Raw genomic sequence first — 20807 nt, forward strand, 5'->3', positions numbered from 1 at the left:
GATTCTGAGCTCACAAGTAAGAAAAAACTTTTCCCCAGGGTCATCTGTCAAAAACATTTAGAGGCAATTGTTTAACTTTATATCTACCTGGGGCAAACAACAGGCTAAGCAAAAAGTTTAAAAGGAAAATTTGGGAAATCAGGTGTCCATAGGGGCTTTGAGAAGCTATGACACATTCCAGGAAATACTGAAAATCATGCACATGTGTAGGGCTGTGTGCATGCCCAGTGCTGCGCACATGATCAGGAAAGACCTGAAAGTAGGAAGTGAAGGATAAGGCAGAGCTGTCAACTGCCTGGCTGAGTGTTGAAGCACGCCCCAACATACACACAGAGCCCATTGGCAAAGACTAGGAGACCTATTAACCAGTTGCCATTGAATTGACTTGTACTCATGGTGACACCATACATGTCAGAGTAAAACTGTCCCTCATAGGGTTTTCAATGGCTGATTTTTTGGACATAGATTGCCAAGACTTTCTTCAGAGACGCCTTTGGGTGGACTTGAACTTCCAACTTTTCGTTAGCAGCTGAGTGCCTTAACTGTTTTTACCACCCAGGGAGGAAGACCTATTAGTTCCAAGTATTTAAGGACTTATCTGTCCAGTCATTAGCTGACCATTAAGCTAACTAAGCAGAGACCTCAGTGGCCACAAAAAAGGATATAGACTTATAGAATTACTTCAGAAAAATGGGAAAACAAATGAATACTGCAACAACAACAAGCAGCAACAGTAAACCTTGTGAGGGGCAGAATCTGATTTCCAAAGTTGCTTCATCACACTGTTTAAATTGTTCAATTTTTCAGTCAAACACCTGCAAAGAAAGAAGAAAGCATGGCCCATACAAAGAGAAAAAAGTTTCAACAGAAACTGTGAGGAAGAACAGATATTGGGCTTACCAAAGACTTTAAGTCAGTTATTTTAAATACCATTTAAATCTAAATTTAATTTCTATTCAAAGTAAATTTTCCAAACACAATGGAATTCAATTAGAAATCAGTAACAGATAGAAATTTGGGAAATTCTATACCAGATAGAAATTTGGGAAATTCACAAATACATGGAAATTAAATTCACAAATGTGGACTTAAATAATCAATTGGTCAAATAACAGTGGAAATAAGAAAATACTTAAAATGAATGAAAACAAAAATACAATATACTAAAACTTGTGGGATGCAGTGAAAAGAGTTCATGAAAAGAAATTTAAGAGCTGTAAATGCTTACATTAAAAAAAAGAAGGAAGATCTCAAGTCACTAACCTAACCTTTCACTAGAAGAAGAAGAGAAAAATTAAACCTAAAGAAAGCAAAAGGAAGGAAATAATAAAGATTAGAGTGGAAATTAATGAAATGGAAACACCATAGAGAAAAATCAATTAGGCCAAAAGCTGATTCTTTGAAAAAAATCAAATTTAACAAAATCCTTCATGAACGCTCCAAAAAACAGAAGAGGAAGGTACATTTACAAACTTACCCTATGAGTCTAGTATTACTCTAATACCAAAACCAGAAAGAAAGACATCTCAAGAAAAGACAAGTAGAAAACTACAGCCAGCCTAACATTCCTTATGAAGATAGATGCAAAAAACCTAACATTTCCTGATTTCAAATCTTACTGCAAAGTTACAGTAATCAAGACTATATGGTACTGGCTGGAATAAAGACAGACATACAGATCAATGGAACAGAACTGACAGTCCAGATATAAACCCATATATTTATGGGCAATATATTACTGACAAGGGTGTCAAGATAACTCAATGAGGAAAAAATAGTCTTTTTAACAAATGGTGGGCGGGCAAGTATATATCCACATGAAAAAGAATGAAGTTGGACCCCTATCTCACACTATATACAAAAATTAACTCAAAATGGATCAAAGACCTAAATGCAAGAGCTAAAACTGTAAAACTTTTAGAAAAAAAGCATATGTATATATCACTGTAACTGAATTAGGCAATAGCTTCTTACAATGACACCTAAAGCACAAGTAACCAAAGAAAAAATAGATAAATTGGACTTCATCAAAATATATTTTTGCTTCAAAAGACACCATCAAGAATTTGAAGGGACAACCCAAAGAAAAGGGAAAAAACTGCAAATCATATATCTGATAAGAATTTCATACCAATCTAATACAAAGAACTCTTAAAACTCAACAATATAAAGACAAACCAATTAAAATATAGGCAAAGGATCTGAATAAATACATCTCCAAAGAACATATACAAATGGCCAATAAGTCACTAGGGAACTACAAAGGAAAATGACATTGAGATGCCACTGCATATCCACTAGTATGGCTATAATAAAAGATAGATAATAACAAGTGTTAGCGAGGATGTGGAGAATTTGGAGCCCATCTACATTGCTGACAGGAATGTAAAATGATGTGCAGCTGCTTTGGAAAACTGTTTGACAGTTTCTCATAAAGTTGAACATAGTTACTATATGACTCAGAAATTCCATGCCTAGGTATATACCCAAGAGAATTAAAAACACATGCTCACATAAGACATGCACATAGTAGCATTACTCATATCCAAAATGTCCATGAACTGATGAATGAATATACAAAATGTGATATATCCATGCAATGAAATATTATTTGGCCATTAAAAAAAATGAATTACTGATACATGCTACAACATAGATGAAACCTGAAAATATGTTAAGTGAAAGAAACAGCCAAAAAAAGTCCACATATTGTATGATTCTTTTTATATGAAATATCCACAATAGGGAAATCTACAGAGACAGAAAGTAGATTAGTGATTGCTTAGGGCTGGGAGTAGGGATGTTGGAAGATAGGCTAGAACTAAGGGGTACAAGGTTTCTTTTCGTGGTGATAAAAATGTTCTAAAAATGACTATGGTAATGGTTGCACGACTTTGTGAAAATGCTAAAAAAGAAAAAAACATTAAACTATACTTTAAAAAGGGAATTTTATGGTATGTGACTTATTTTTCAAAAAAAAGAAATAATCAGATATAGTATGGGATTTGCAATAAAGTAGCACAAAACCTTGTTGGAGTTAATTGGGCAGAAACGTAAATGAACTAGATGTTATACTGGGAAGTTCCACCATAATTCCAGGAGTGGCACGATAGTTCAATATAAATAGCTTGTTGACTCTCAATGATCCAATTTTCGCTGAGGTCTGAGAAGGCTCTCCTTAATAGGTTTCTAATTATGTTGACATTACTAACATAAAACATCTACATTTTAGGTTGTCGAGCCAACTCTCATTAATGCCAATTAGTTGAGAAGCCCCAAGAGCAGGATACAGTTTTTCAGTATAAGCTGCCATATCATAAAAATATAAATAAAATTTTCTACTGTTGACCTTCTCCTTCATACAACCTTACTTTTAGTTAGAAAGATATCTGGATGATTTCTTCAACTACTTGCCCAACTACCAACTGAAGATCAATACAGTAAGAATAAATCAGTTCTACCTGCCTAATAGTTCCAAATATGTAATTTCTCAATCTAAGTGGTAGCTATCTATATGTAATTCAGGCCTAATATCTTGGGGGGATGTTCAACACCTTCTGATCTTCCATGACACATAGTTCATTCTACTACCTAATTAGTTTATTCATTCCTGTGCCTGGAATGGGATTTAAAAAGTAACACCTCTGTATCTTAACACTGGCATTCCAGTTTGAAAGCCAATGGCTGGGTAGTTCTATGAGTGGCCTACACTTAACAATTTGATTGAAATTTTCCCCTGCTCCCAATTCTCCCTCTGATATTATCTGTGATTGCCTATCTCCTGTAATGCATTCTTAAACACATCTAAGGTCAGGGGCATAGTTTGCTTCATCTTGGTATCTGCCTCACATCTAAGCACTATGCTTTGAATATAGTAGGTTCTCAATAAATGTCTGATTAATAAATTATCATTTAAAGTGTTTTGCATCTGTACATACTTATCTCTAACCTAAAATGAAGGCTTTGTGCAGGCCACTATTCACTAATAGACTTCCAAGACTGGCTCCTAGTTTCTTGACCTCAATTGTCATATATACTGTTATCACAGTTATTTATCATGTGTGCTAATTTGACCCTAACACATCCCTCCTGTAACCCAGTAACTAAACTACTAAGTTTGTAACTACAGTCTTCAGGGTGGCAGACTTGCTGCCTTCTTTAGTGTTACTCCTTACATCTCCCATCTCAACCATATAAACTTACTCATTATCTAAATGCAATGCTTAATTACTGCAACTCATTTATCACCACTGTTATCATATTTGCTTCCTCTTTATTCACTTGATTCTGAATTTCCATCTCTGTCTTACTGTATACATCTTTTGTATAAGCAGAAAAACAAAACAGAGAACTGATGAAGATGATGGGAGACCAGGTGAATGGTGGAACAGATGTGATGTTTCCACAGTAAAACCTTATGAAACATGGAGTTAAATCAGAACAAGAGGAATATGACATTGGTGTGACAGACATGAGTCAGACAACAAAGTACCGTTTGCTGTGTTTTGTTTGTGCTCTGAACTGGTGTAAGGCAAGGTGCTATTTAAAGTATGCTATTTTGGGGGAGGAGTGGTGGAGAAGGCTCCAGGTCATGCAGAATGTGAGCTAAGATATTTAATGAAAGAGTATCCAAAATATTTCCTATGAAAAGATTCAAGTGACTCTAATTCTGTAGTCTCTGGTGGAGAAAGATGAAGAGGCAAGAATTAACACTTCATGAGCCTCCTCTAATCTTCATTATAAACATGAAGGCATTTATATTTTCCACAAATAAAATGTGTATTTTATAATCATCATTCTTTTATCTTTTCCAATTGCTTTCAACTGGACTAGTCAGTTTCCTTCCTCCCGCATCTATTACACTACTATATATCCTATGAATCCTCAGGAAGTTAGACAAACTGACATCCTAAAGTAAAGATCTTTCCTCCAGGGAGCTTGGTCTGAATATGTGAATATCATTTCCCACTACACAATGCAACCATTTTCATAGCAACTTGAGGTTTTATCCTGAACCTCTCTGGTTTGTTGATTTTTTTTTTTTTTTAAGATAATGAGTTGAGTCTAAAATAATAGTCTTTCTTCCTCCTCTCAAGTTCAGCAAAAAAACAGATACACCAACAGAATGCGTGATCACCAAGATTTGAAGAATGAAATGTCCCCAGGCCCTGCAAAAATATGTTATCCAAAAGTCTGCGTATTTCCATCACTAGAGACTGATGATTTTGGATTGCAATGCAAATACCCTTTAGAAAGGTAATAACAGATTAAGTCATTAATGTTATATAGTAAACCACCTCATCATCCTTAGAAAGCCAATAACCCCAAAAGGCCTATGGAATGATAAATATTTCAAAAGGGAGACAGACAAAGGGATAAGTCATTATACTGGGATGGGACCTCAGGAGGAGAGATCATGGTGGGGTTATACTTGCAAGTAGACTCGAGACCTGGAATACAAGGGAAGTATAGAACCACAAAGGGAGAAGGAGGAAGAAGAACACTGTGATTGTTAAGGTTGTGTGTCAACTTCACAGGGCCATGACTCTCAGTGGTTTGGCAGTTATGATTTAGTTTAGCAGCTGTGTAATGATGTAATCACCTCCATGATGAGATCTGATATAATGTGATCGCCTCCATGATGGGATCTGCTGTGAGCAGCTAATCAGTTGGAAGGGAGTTTCCTTGGGGGTGTAGCCTGCATCCAATATATGAGTGGACTTTCTGGCAAGACTCAGGGGATTTTGCTCACTCTGGATCTTGCAGCTGGCTCCTGTTTATCTGCCCTCTGGTTCTTGAGACTTGAGCTAGCAGCTTACCTGCCCATCTTGGAATTTGTCAGCCTCCACAGCCTGTGAGCAAGACACCTCCTCTCTGACCTGTTGATCTTGGGTTCACCAGCCCCTGCAGCTACGTGACTTACAGACTTGGGAATTTCCAGCCTCTAGAACTGTGTGGGCCATATCCTTGATATAAATATCTCTCTCTATATATATTTATATGTTCCTCTGGTTTTGCTTCTCTAGAGAACCCAGCCTAAGACAAACATGAATGATTAATGTTGTCTACTTTACAATTAAATTTAGTGCTGAAAATTTGCTCAATCCATGTAGAATTAGGAGAATAGAAGTGAGTAAACTGTGTAATTATTAAAATATAATTTACAACTACACATTATTAATTTTCTTATATACTTACGTATTAGAGAGATGAGAAGAAAAAATATCCTGGGCTGGAGTGTGAACCTGAGGTCCTATTTACCAGAAAAAGAAAATTATAATTAGTTTGCATCTTTCCATAGCTCTTTGTAAAACGGCAATTAACATCTTTTAATTGGTCTTTATTTTCTGCATTCACTGCCCTGTTCAAAAAATGCCAAGGACTCATCATTACCATAATGAAGTCCAAATTCTTTAGCAAGGCATAAAATATACCCTAAGACTTGACATCCATGCCTACCTCTCCAGTGTCATCCTTGGCTAGTCTTCCATATGCATGGTATGGTACAGAGACAATGAATAACATGGAATTCCCTTATATCATGTTTTTTTACGTCTATGGGCCATTGTTTCTGCCATTTCCTTTGTCTGAAGCACCCTGTACCTTCTTTAACTTCCTGCTCATCTTTTAGATCTTATTCAGCCTGTATTAACTCCTCTCAAAAAACTTCTTTGAAATCTGCCTAAGTAAATAAATCTCTTTCAAATGCTCCTAAAGCACTCTATATATGCTTCTATTATAAAACTCATTATGCTGCATTGTGATTATGTTCTCTCTTCTGTTTCCTTGACTAGGACATAAATTCACAACTATATCCTCAGCACTTAAAACATAGTTAAGTACTCAATTACATTTATTTGTTGAATACATTGTTTAATTCATGTGTTTCCTCAATATTTATTCACTGATCTGCCATTAATATCTTCCCATTCAAATACTGCCTCACCTGTTTTATATGTAATCTAACAAGATTCCATAATTAGAGTTCAGTAGATACTCTGGATAAGAATACCTCTCCACACCCCACAAAAAAAAAAAAAAAAATACAGTGAGTCAATTCTGACTCATAGCGACCCTATAGTACAGAGTAGAACTGTCCAATAGAGTTTCCAAGCAGCAGATGGTGGATCTGAATGGCCAACCTTTTGGTTAGCAGCCCAATGCTTAACCACTGCACCACCAGGGCTCCTAAGAATGATTTAGGAAGTCTTTATACAGAACTTCTCTACAGGTATACTTGATGTCATTTATGCAAATACATGAGTGGATGAAAGACTTAGAAAAACAGAATGCTCTGATCATAGAAAGCGGTGTTAATAAACAGAGCCAGTTCAAAGTCAAGTTTAATTGGTAACTTTTGTTTCTCCCAATAAACGAGTAACCAATAGGTACCAGTGATGAGTATAAAGTGTCTTACTTAAATCCTATGTTATCGTCTTGAGTTTGTAGATGTTTTTGTGTGTGTTCAGGTTTGGAGAGGAGGGAGCTGAAATTAAGACTGCATAGACCTGAGAAATAAAGTGTGACTACAATGCTATTTAAAAACAAAATAAAAAAACAATCAAAACAAAAAATCCTTCTTTGGTTTCCAGCAATACAATGGATTAAATGACCTAAAAACTTTCTGCCCAGAAGTCTATATAAAACATTAAAAGCATCCTCTTAAAAACAGCTAAGCAGGGGGAGGGGGAAAGTATCCCTTTTGAATATGGACAGATAATTATGCTCTCCTTTACAAAGGCATGCCCTGAAGGGAAATATTTTACCAAAGTCTAATCAACCTGGATTTTACCAGAGCCTAACCCACAAAGGGGAAGGGAAATACTCAACTCCAACCCCTTCTAACTTTCCTGTGTCACTTAAGAGGTGGGAAAAAAAAGCTGAGAAGGAATACAGGCTCAGTAAAAGACTTGGACCTATCAAAGAATTACGATTATTCCCCCTACAATTTACCATCACAGCAAAAGGGCTCCTGTATAATAACAGAGGATTATATCTGAAAGAGCTGCAAGTCTCAGATCTTTTTTATGAAGAAATCTCCAGGAAATCCAAAAGACAACAGGGAGACAATAGCAAAGACACCAGAAGACATTTTAGCCTCTGACACCTACAGTACAGCAAACAGTAAACATAGTCTAACTCTTATTTAGATATACATAAAACCTCACATTAAAGGCCTATTTACCTCAGTTCCTTTTATTCAGAACATCACATCTGGATTTCAAAAAAAAAATTATAAGGCATATTAAATGTAAAACTAAAATAAAAAACACAAACTCTGAAGAGACAGAGCAAGCATTAGAACCAGATTCAGATATGGCAGAGATTTTGGAATTGTCAGAGAATTTAATATAACCATGATTCATTTGCTAAGGCTTCTAACAGAATAAGTGGAGAGAGAACATGCAAGAACAAATGGGTAATGAAGCAGAGAGACGGAAATTCTAAGAAGGAATCAAAATGAAATGCTAGAAATAAAAAACACTGTAAAAGAAAGAATGCCTTTGAAGGGCTCATCAGGAGACTGGTTGCAGTCGAGGGAAGAATCAGTGAGCCTGAAGATATGTCAATAGAAACTACTCAAACTGAAAAGTAAAGATAAAAAAGAATGAAGAAAAAGAGAACAGAATATACAAGAACCATGGGACAACTGGGGCCCTGGTGGTGCAGTGATTAAGTATCTGGTTGCTAACCAAAAGGCTGGCAATTCAAATCCACCAGCCGCTCCTTGGAAACCCTATGGGGTAGTTCTACTCTGTCCTACAGTGTTGCTATGAGTCAGAATTGACCTGACAGCAAGGCTTTTCTTTTTTGGTGGGACAATTGCAAAATTACAACATATGTGTAATGGGAATAACAGGAAAACAATGAGAGAAAGGAATAGAAAAAAAAATTTGAAATAATAATGGCTGAGAATTTTAATCAAAATTAATGAAAGACACTACAAAACTCTGATAAAGGAAATCAAAGAAGATCTAAATAAATAAATAGTCCATATTTATGGATAGGAAGACTCAACGTAGTTAAGATGATCCTACTTATATGAAATATCTAGAATAGACAACTATATAGAGACCAAAGTTTATTAATGGTTACAAGGAACAGTAGAGAGGGAGGAGAAAAGGAGCACTTAATGCTGAAGGGACACTGAGCTTCGGTTAAGGGTGATAGTACAATTTGGGGATTGATAAGGGCAATGGTTAAATAACATGATAAACATAATGTCACTAAACTACATGAGAAGACTGCCGAAATGTCAAATGTTTTCTTACATACATATTTACCATAATAAAAAAGTGAACATACACATACATACCTCATGACCCAGCAGCAGTTTTTTTTATATATATATATACACATATATATATTCACAATAATGTGTGTACAACTGCATGTGTGTGTGTGCATGTACACACACACAAATGTACTGGAAAGTTCACAAAGAATTATTCGTAATACCTCAACTTTGGAAATAATCCAAAATCCATGTACAACAGAACAGATAAATACATTTTGGTATGTTCATATAATGGAATACTATACAACAACGAAATGGTTTACAACTACATACAAAGACAGTGATGGATCTCAGAAACATAATGTTGAGTAAAAGAAGCCATAAACAGAAGAATACATACTCTTGATTCCACTTATATAAAGTTCAAAAATAGGCAATACTAATTTAATTAGTATTAATTAGGGAATTAATATTTTATAATTAATTTTCAGTGTTAGCAATAAAAAGAATGAGAAAAAAAGGAAGATGTTTTGATTTGGAGGAGGAAGAATAGGGGCTTTTATAGTGCAGGTTATTTTACATTTCTCAAACATATTGGTAGTTACATAGATTTGTATAGTTTGTAATAATTTACTGGGTTGAACACTAAGATTTGTTTATTTTCTGTACGCTTTGATTTTAATTAAAAAGTTAAAATATTAATGTAGAAAAAATGTATAAGATATTATGAATAATTTTATGACAACACATGTAAAAACTTAAGATAAAACTCACCAATTCCTAGACAGACATTACTTAACAAAACTAACAACTGAATGATTCTATAAATATTTAAAATTGCAACTAAAAGCCATCTAACAAAGAAGATTCCTAGCCAGATTTACCAGTAAATTCTACAATATCTTTAAGAAAAAAAAAATTCCCCCAATATTCCCCAAACTCTTCTGGAGAAAAATAAAGGATGGAATACGTAGGAGGACAGCTCAAGCTTGATGTCCAAAAAAAAAAAAAAGGAAAACCAAAAATTATAGGCCAATCACTGTAATGACAATAGATGCAAAAATATGAAACAAAATATTAGCAAATTGAATCCAGCTATAAAGAAAAATACATAATGATCAAACTGATTGTTATTTTCAGTAATACAAGGTTGGAGCAACATTTAAAAGTCAATATAATTCATTAACAGAATAAAGGAGAAAAATCATATAACCATCTCAATAGATGCAAACAATGATTTTACAAAATTCAATATCCTTCACGATGAAAACTCTTAGAAAGTTAACAATTTAAGGCATTCGTCTTAATATATTAAGAAGATACCTAAAAATAAAACAAATAAAAAATTCAGCAGACATCCTTTTTTTTTTTTTAAATTTTTTTAATTGTACTTTAAGAGAAAGTTTACAGTTCAAGTTAGGTTCTCATACGAAAATTTATACATAGTTATGTGACCCTAGTTGCTCTCCCTATAATGTGACAGCACATTCCTCCTTTCCACTCCACATTTCCCATGTCCATTCAACCAGCTCCTGTCCCTTTTTGCCTTCTCATCTCGCCTCTGGACAGGAGCTGCCCATTTAGTCTCATGTAGCTACTTGAGTTAAGAAGGATTCTCTTCATGAGTATCATTTTATGTCATATAGTCCAGTCTTATCTATGTCTGAAGAGTTGGCTTCAGGAATGGTTTCAGTTCTGGGCTAACAGAGTCTGAGGGCCATGTCTTCCAGGGTTCCTCCAGTCTCAGACAGACCATTAGGTCTGGTCTTTTTACTAGAATTTGAGTTCTGCAACCTACTTTTCTCCTGCTCTGACAGGGACTCTGTTGTATTCCCTGTCAGAGCAGTCACTGGTGGTAGCTGGGCACCATCTAGTTCTTCTGGTCTCAGGCTGATGGAGTCTCTAGTTTATGTGTCCCTTTGTCTGTCTCTCGGGCTAATATTTAACTTGCGTCTTTGGTGTTCTTCATTCTCCTTTACTCCAGGTGAGTTGGGACCAATTGATGCATCTTAGATGGCTACTTGCTAGCTTTTAAGACCCAGATGCCACTCTCCAAAATGGGATGCAGAACATTTTCTTAATAAACTTCATTATGCCAACTGACCTAGATGCTTCTGAAAGCATGGTCCCCAGATCCCCGCCCCTGCTACTCTGTTCCTTGAACTGTTTGGTTGTATTCAGGAAACTTCTTAGATTTTGGTTTAGTCTAGTTGTGCCGACTTCCCCTGTATTGTGTGCTCTCCTTCCCTTCACCTAAGATAATTCTTATCTACTATCTAGTTAGTGAATACCCCTCTCCCTCCCTCTCCACCCTCATAACCATCAAAGAATGTTTTCTTCTGTGTTTAAACCTTTTCCTGAATTCTTATAGTAGTGGTCTCATAAAATATTTGTCCTTTTGCAAGTGACTATTTTTACTCAGCATAATGCCTTCCAGATTCATCCATGTTATGAGATGTTTTGTGGATTCATTCTTGATCTTTATTGTTGTGTAGCATTCCGTTGTGTGAATATACCGTAATTTGTTTATCTATTTGTCTGTTGATGGGCACCTAGGTTGTTTCCATCTTTTCGCTATTGTGAACAGTGCTGCAATTAACGTGGGTGTGCATACATATATATTCGTGTGACGGCTCTTATTTCTCTAGGATATATTCCAAGGAGTAGGACTGCTGGATTATATGGTACTTCTATTTCTAGCTTTTTAAGGAATTGCCAAATCAATTTCCAAAGTGGTTGTACCATTTTACATCCCCATCAGCAGTATATAAGTGTTCCAGTCTCTCCACAATCTCACTAATATTTTTTAATTTGTGTTTTTTGGATTAATGCTAGCCTTGTTGGGGTGAGATGGTATCTCACTGTAGTTTTGATTTGCACTTCGCTAATGGCTAATGATCATGAGCATTTCCTCATGTATCTGTTAGCTGCCTGAATGTCTTCTTTGGTGAAGTGCCTGTTCATATCCTTTGCCCATTTTTTTAATTGGGTTATTTGTCTTTTGCTGTTGAGGTTTTGGAGTATCTTGCAGATTTTAAAGATTAGATACTAATCAGATTTGTCATAGCCAAATTTTTTTTCCCAGTCTGTAGGTTTGTTTTGACTCTTTTGGTGAAGTCTTTTGATGAGCATAGGTGTTTGATTTTTAGGAGCTCCCAGTTTTCTAGTTTCTCTTCTGGTGTTTGTGCATTGTTAGTAATGTTTTGTATTCTGTTTATGCCATGTATTAGGGCTTCTAGCATTGTCCCTATTTTTTCTTCCATTTTAGATTTTATATTTAGGTCTTTGATCCATTTTGAGTTAGTTTTTGTGCATAGTGTGAGGTATAGGTCTTATTTCATTTTTTTGCAGATGGATATCCAGTTATGCAAGCACCATTTGTTAAAGAGATTATCTTTCCCCATTTAACAGACTTTGAGCTTTGTCAAATCTCAGCTGCTCATAGGTGGATGAATTTACATCTGGATCCTCAATTCTGTTCCACTGGTCTACATATCTGTTGTTGTACCAGTACCAGGCTGTTTTGACTACTGTGGCGGTATAACGGGCTCTAAAATCAGGTAGTGTGAGGCCTCCCACTTTGTTCTTCTTCAGTAACGCTTTACTTATCTGGGGCCTGTTCCCTTTCCACATGAAGTTGGTGATTTGTTTCTTCATCTCATTAAAAAATGCCATTGGAATCTGGATCGGGATTGCACTGTCTCTGTAGATCGCTTTGGGTAGAATAGACATTTTCACAATGTTGAGTCTTCCTATCTGTGAGCAAGGCATGTTTTTCTACTTATGTAGATCTCTTTTGGTTTCCTGCACTAGTGCCTTGTAGTTTTCTTTGTATAGGTCTTTTATATCTCTGGTTAGATTTATTCCTAAGTATTTTATCTTCTTGGGGGCTATTGTAAATGGTACTGATTTGGTGACTTCTTCTTCAAAGTTCTCTTTGTTGGTGTAGAGGAATCCAAATGATTTTTGTATGTTTATCTTGTATCCTGATACTTTGCAGAAATCTTCTATTAGTTCCAGTAGTTTTCTTGTGGATTCTTTGGGGGTCTTCTGTGTATATGATCATATTATCTGCAAATAGAGATACTTTCACTTCTTCCTTACAATTTGGATGCCCTTTATTTCTTTTTTCCAGCCAAATTGCTCTGGCTAGGATCTCCAACACAATGTTGAATAAGAGTGGTGATAAAGGGCCTCCTTGAGCAGACATCCCTCTTAATTGCAAACTTGAAAGTTTTCTCTCTGAGATCAGAAACCAGAAGAGGGTGCCTTATTCAATACTCACTGATGGTCCTAGCCAATTTAATAAGTGAAGAAAAAGAAAAGGGTATAAGGTTGGAAAAGAAGAAATAAAGCTGACATTCACAAGATTACATTATTATATATATTGGAAAAGAAGAAATAAAGCTGACATTCACAGGATTACATTATTATATATATAGAAAATCTAAAATATTCTTCCAATTAATTATTAGGAATAGCAATTGAGTTTAGCAAGGCTGCTGGTTAATATGGAAAAATCAGTTGTATCTCACTACAGCATTGGTAAATATAAACTTGTAAAATACATCCTTTAAAATAGCATTAAAAATCAAATTCTGAAGAAACACACCTAATGAAAAATACAAAATACACAGAAAATTATAAACGCTACTGAGAGAAATTAAAGAAAACCTAAATACTATGTCCTTGGATTGGAAGACAATATTTTAAAGATGTTAATTCTCATGAAACTGCTCTCTAGAGTCAAAGCAACTCCAATTAAAAATCCTAATAAGATTTTTTGTGGAGTTCAAAAAACTTTTCCTAAAACTTATATGGAAAGGCAATGTGCCAAGAATAGCCAACACATTTTGAAAAGTAGAAAGACTTGCTCTACTTGATCTCAACACTTATTAAAAAGATTTTCATAAATTGTGGAATTTCACAACTGTAATAAAGAAGACAGAATGAAACTTCACAAAGATACACAAATGGATATACAAACTAATATCAGAAATCAAGATAACGATAGCATTTGGAAAGGAGTGACAGAATACTGATTGGTGTGGGTATAATGAGGGCTTGTGGGGAATCACAAGCTCTATTTCTTGACCTATGTGGTGGTTACATGGGTGTTTTTGTGATAATTCATTAGGTTGTATACTTATGTTTGGTAAACTTTTCTGATTGTATGTTTTTCTTCAATTAAAAAAAAATACACTACATCCAATCAGGATTTATTTCTGAAATGAGAAGATATATAATAAAATGGAATCTATGAAATAATCCTTACAAGTTAAAGGAGAAAAAAAAATCATATAATTATATCAACAGGTGATGGAAAAATTCTGCAGCCATTCCTAATTAAAACTTCAAATAAAATAGTAAAAGACACTATTCAAAGATACTATATTTACCAAAAACAAACAAACCCAGCAAATATTATCCTAAATGGCAAAACACCGAAACCACATAAAGTAAAACTCAGAATTTAACATTGCTAACACCATGGTCACTTAATATTGGAAATTCTAGTAACCATAATGAGATAGGATATAAAAATGAATGCAAATATTGGAAAAAACTGCAAAAAATCTCTTACGTAACTGTCTATCAAGAAGAACCAAGAGGTATTAGTAAAAATCTAAAACTGATACAAGATTCAAGATAAAAAAATATACAGTGTTTCTCTAGTATTTGGAATCTATTCATGAATGTGGGAAACATTTATAATAATGGAAAAACTGATAAATTACTTTGGAATAAACTTAAGAAATCACAGAACTAATTATATCATATATCACATCTATCTATATATGTCAAATATATATGCAGTCAAATTATGTGCAAGGCAAGTTCAAAAAATGGAAAGTCATACAGTGTTGCACGGATGGGAACACTTAATATCGTACATGTCAATTTTCCCAAAATTAAAATAGAAAATTTCTTCTTATCCTCATGTCTCAACTGACGTGTGGTCTCTTTTGTAAATGTCTCCCTGACAACCCTAGGTAGACCTAGGCACTATTTTCCCTATACTTACTCTGGATTTTATACACACATACTTTCTTACATTGCACTTATTGTAGCATTACCAATAAACCATTTGCTGTCAAGCTGATTCTGATTCTCATGGTGACCTCATGTGTGTCAGAGTAGAACTGTACTCCACAGGACTTTCAATGGCTGATTTTTCTGGAAGTAGACTGCCAGGTCTTTCTTCTGAGGTGCCTACCGATGGACTTGAACCACCAACATTTCAGTTAGTAGCTGAGAGCATTAACTGTTTACACCACCCAAGGACTCCTATCACATTAGCTTATGGTTATTGACATAACTATCTCCCCACTACCATGTTAACAGCCCCGAGTAGAAACCATAGTTTTTCTTTTTTTGTATGTTCAATACTTAGCACCATACCTGGCATGAAGCAGGAACTCAATAAATGTTAGCTGGAAGAATGAATTAGTAGTTTGCATGACTTACTCAAAAAATGTTGCCGATGTTTACCTGATTCACAGAAGCAGCATGATTTTCTGACTGGTCTTTCATTCAAATCAGCATTTATCTCCTTCTATATAACCCACAACAACAAAAACAAACAGATGCCCAAATGATTTTTTTTTCTAGAACTTGAAGATCAGCTATTATTTTTATATTTAAGATACTGAAATCTAATAGATTTTAAGAACATCTCTTAACTGACAATTTATAAAACTCTACACATTTTTGTTTATATTACATATATTATTCGCAGAATTCAAAAGTTCCTGGTTGTATCAGGTGTCCACAAGATCGTCTGGTGATTTACAAGGACTCATGTGACTCAGCATATAGTTGTACTTATGTCTAAGATTTATTATGGCAAAGGACACATGATAGGTTCAGTAAGGGAAAAAGATAACAAGCTGAGTCTGGAGAAATCCAAGCAGAGCTTTGCTTATGCTCTCTACGTTCTGTAAGAGTACATATTTGAGGGTGTTCCTTTCTCCAGCAATAAGAAATGCAGTAACATGTGTGTAATGTTTCTGCCCAGGGAAGTCCATTAGGAACTCCTTGGCACTCAAGGTTTTTATTGGAGACTAGTCACGTAGGCACCCTCTTACCAACCAAAATTCCAGACTCTCAGAAGGAAAGCAGGTGTTCGGCATAAATGACATTGTTTACACAGTCTAGGCACAGTAAACCACTCTTCTCAGGGAAAGTTTCATCAGTGAAGAGAACTGTTTACCAGCCAAGTTCCCAGACACTAGCTAAGGGCCAACCTTGCAAGCAGGTCCTTCTAAAGACAGCAGTATCAAGCCTTCTAGGTTAACTCTTTTTTGCAAAAAAGTTATTCACTGGTATCCTAAAATTAGGTATCTGTGAAATGTGCTGGTTAGCAAGGAAGTTAATCAACTTAATGGGACAAAAAAAAAAAAAAAAGAAAGAAAGCGTGTGTTTTTTAAAATAAAGCGAATAATGGGAGAAAAGTTTAAGGATAGCTGGAAAGCAGAGAGAAGATCTCTGCATACTAGGGGATGTGCTCAACCTACTCAGGTAATTATACAAGGAGATAAATCCAGTGGAACAGACTTCATTTTTTTCCCCAGGCTGAGCATAAGCCATCAGAAGTACATTTTCTGACAGTGATGGATTTTGTACAACATGTTGGAAAAGAGAATATAATATTGATTATAATAAAAATGCTCATATTTCTCAAAATAAACTAGATATTTGCAACCATTTGAAGTACTCATTTCAATAACATGGATGGAAAAGTTAATAATACCCACATTACCTAAACCAAGTTAATAATCAAATGTAGACACATTTTTTAATTTAGAAGCCTTCTTAGTCAGGGACATAGCCTTTCAAATTTCTTGGGCAATTTAAGGACTTCAAATTGTCAAAGCTGTTACGAGGTTTCTTTTTTGGACTCTTAGCTACTGACATAGTAGCACAGTGCCCTCACCCAGTATGGGCTTGTCAACTGTTTATTTATAATGAAATCGCACTCCAAAGAGGTATATTGTGGGAAATAGTCTGTATTTTAGTAGTTATGTATAATTTAGTCTGTCAATTATTATGCATTATAGGACATGGAAAATTACGTCACTTTCTACTCTAACGAAGAGAATTTCTTTGGGGAGAATTTAGTCAATTTCCAGTTTACTGAAATCTCTTTTAAACCATGTTAACTTCTTAGCACAGCTAAACTAGTTAACACTATGCTAATGGAACCAAGGATGAGGATTTTATTCCTCTAATAGCAAGCAAGTTGGTAACCCAAAAAATACATGTTATGTCCAAAGGCTGCACCCTGAATCTCTGCTCGTAACTTTCCAATAACAGGTCACTGATCACTGGTCAAAAGGGAATGAGGAGAGAATGGCTGTCTCTGAACAATCTATCAGACCTATTACAAAAATGATTCAATGCAGCTCAATTTGATGCTTCCTCTGAAGGCTGCAGATTATGTTCTGCAGTGTACCCAAGGGCTTTTAAAATTTTATTACAGTACAATTAATTTCAGGGAAGTAGATGTTCTGTATGTTCCCTTAGTTACTGGGATTGTTTTATACCAATGATAATCATAATATTGTACCTCATTTATTCTGCCTACGTCTGGGGCAAAAGAAATAGTACATGCTTCTTCTTTTTGATGACCCAGAAAAGACTGTGAAGGTTTGGGAAAGTTTCTTGTGGGTGAAGTTTGAGCTGAAACAGCTGAAGCTTGAGCTGAGACGTTTGTAGTTCCTGAAAAAAGAAGGGAGATAACTTTAAATATGAGAAGATAATAGAGCTATAACAAGGATGAATTTCTAACACATAGGGTTGTTCCAAAGTTCTCCCTGCTCAGCTGCCACACAACTGGAATCACCACAATCAGGTATTTGTTTGAGTTAAGGCAGTATCTCCAAGAAAAAAATGACTTTTTCTGATGTTCACTGCCTACAAATTTCCAGTGGTTCACTACTGCCTTCAGGGAGAAATCTTAAATTCTTAACCTCTGATCCTTATTTAATTTATTATGCCAGCTTAATTTCCTTCCACTCACCATAGCTCACTGCCAGAATTAGCTATCTGTATGTCATTCAGTAGGCAATGGGAAACCACTGATGACTTGAATAGGGAAAAACCAAAGCTGTTTTTTAAAAAGATTCCTTTTACAGCAAAATGTATGGATTATTAAAAAAGAGAAAGAAAAGGTTGGAGGAGACTTACTACAATTATCAAGGGTGAAGGAAACAAGAGCAGGAGCAGTGGGAATACAAAAGAGAGGAATGAGAAATCAAGGAGGTAGATCAGCCATAAAGAGGTAAATTCTGGATGCAAAATACAAGAAAGATAGAGGCAAAGGTGGGTCAGGTTTTGTGCCTGAGTGAAAACAAGAGTGTCGGAAAGATGATAAATTTCTTTTTGGATGTATTCAATTTCAGGTGGTTATTAGCTACCCAGATGGAGATGTCTAGTACTCTGTGTGAATATGCAGGATATACAGGGCAATATTTTTCGGAATGTGCAGGAAGCCAGTAAGGAATGAAAGAACTTAGGTAACGTCTAATGTGTTCCAGGGGAGGTGGGAAACACGATATATTGCTGGGGGAAAAGATGGCAATAGGTTGGTTATGGGGACCGTCCCGGGGAGAGTTCTCTGAACCACAGTATGTCAGAAACTTACTCTGCCTATCATTATAAACAGCCACAGCAGAAGCACTAACTTCTCCATACTTTGCAATTCCAAAAAGCATAATCATTCAGCAATCACTCAAAAATAGGGGCTAATTATAATAATTTTTATACTATCATTTATTTTCCAAAATAACCATAATTTTTAAGCGATAAAACACATAATTTGAAAATATTTATGATGAAACTATTTACTTCACAAATGACAAAACGATTACAAATATTTTTCATTTTCTTACCTCTATCATCAAAAATACTTGATTTTTTAGTTATCACTGCATCATTCTATATGGTACAAAATTCAAGAGAAAAACATTCATTAGTAATTACATTTCTGAAAGAGATTCTACCTTCTATCAACCAACCAAATGAATAGATGTTTTTTTCTCCTTTACACCCTAACGCTCTCACAGAAATTGTCTCAAGGACAATATACATATTATCAACATACTACTAGAGACGTTTCACAGATATTTCAAACTTAACTAGTTTAAAACTAAACTCAGTATGTACCAATGTACAAACTTGCTCCTGCTCTAGTATTAGTATTTCATATTTTATTTAAAAGCATGGTAATCCACTCAGTGCTTAGTTCTAAAAAGCTTAGTCATTCAATTTGTTTCAGAGAAATTCAATCTAATCCAGTCCAATGCCTATTGAGCACACTACTAAAGAAAAAAAATAAAATGTATCATTCTAGTCTCTCATTTTATTGTAATAACATTTGTCTGTATGTGTCTGCCCCACTAGACAATGAGTCGTCAAGGGGAATGATGGTCTTTTGTTTATCCTGTGTGACCCAATTTCCTCATATCTGCTTTAGTACAGGGCCTGGCCAATAGCAGATGCTCAATAAACATCAGCTATTATTGTCAGTATAATTACTAAATGTTTGTTTGAATTAGTTTCTGCTAAACTGCACAGGGCATTTAGCATAAAACCTAACTCAACACCTTCTCTGCCAGGGATAGGGATCAGGTCTCATGCACAGACCTCAATATCCTCAACCAATTGGTACTATCCTGGAGAAGGAGACAGTCTATGGAAATAAAAGTTAACCAGATGAATTAATGATCATTATCCAAAAGTTTGAAACATCATTTCATACCTTTTCTAAACCGTTACCCTGTACATTTGGCTGACCAACAACTGAAGCTGCTGATTTTTTGACAGCGTTCACTGAACTACCTTGAGATTGGTGAACATTATTTGCTGCATATCCTAAAAGTAAATGAAAAAGAAATACCATAACTTTATGGAGGTGAATATAATAATAAACTACTGTTCCCTTATTGAAGTTTTTCTTTAAATATGTTTGATGATTGAAAGCAAAATTGATGATACTGTCTGACCAGATGTTCAATGTATATAGATAGAATACATAATACAATTGTAACAGTAAGGGGGAGGCAAGGAACCATATATGGTAGTAAGGTTTTTACATTCCATTTTAAAGGTAAAATATTGATTCATAGTAGATTGTGAAAAGTTAACCATACCCAGTGTAATGCTAGAACAAACCACTGAAAATGTATACAAAGAGATAAAGTAAAAACTATTTAAAAATGAATCGTATACATGCTAGCCATGGGCAACTGAAACTAAAATTAAAAAATATGTATCATGTGAAATTGTACACCCCCCCAAAAAATGAACTATTTAAGTATAAATCTAATGTAACAAATACAGGATCTGTATGCTAAAAACTACAAAACACTAATGAAAGAAATTAAAGAAGACTGAAATAAATGCAAAGACATACCATGCTTATGGATTGTAAGATCGAGTACAGTAAAGACGTCTTTTCTCCTTAAACTGATCTATAGATTTAATGAAATTTCATTCAAAAATCCCAGCATGATTTTTTATGGATATGGACAGGCTGAGTTTAAAATTTACATGAAAAGGCTAATGA

General features: G+C 35.0%; 1 protein-coding gene across 1 annotated transcript in view; it reads right to left on the reverse strand.

Annotated features, from left to right (window-relative positions):
• FSIP2 (fibrous sheath interacting protein 2) overlaps positions 1–20807 on the reverse strand; it is an 80603-nt gene that overhangs the window by 39440 nt on the left and 20356 nt on the right. The window contains exons 10-14 of the mRNA XM_012558164.2: positions 20001–20113; positions 19132–19177; positions 17853–17959; positions 15731–15794; positions 6199–6253 (exon numbers count right to left, since the gene is read on the reverse strand). Coding sequence (XP_012413618.1) covers positions 6199–6253; positions 15731–15794; positions 17853–17959; positions 19132–19177; positions 20001–20113 — 385 coding nt within the window. The remainder of the gene's footprint in view (positions 1–6198; positions 6254–15730; positions 15795–17852; positions 17960–19131; positions 19178–20000; positions 20114–20807) is intronic.

The sequence above is a fragment of the Trichechus manatus genome, unplaced genomic scaffold (assembly GCF_000243295.1).
Source record: "Trichechus manatus latirostris isolate Lorelei unplaced genomic scaffold, TriManLat1.0 scaffold00142, whole genome shotgun sequence".
In the NCBI taxonomy this organism is placed as follows: domain Eukaryota; kingdom Metazoa; phylum Chordata; class Mammalia; order Sirenia; family Trichechidae; genus Trichechus; species Trichechus manatus.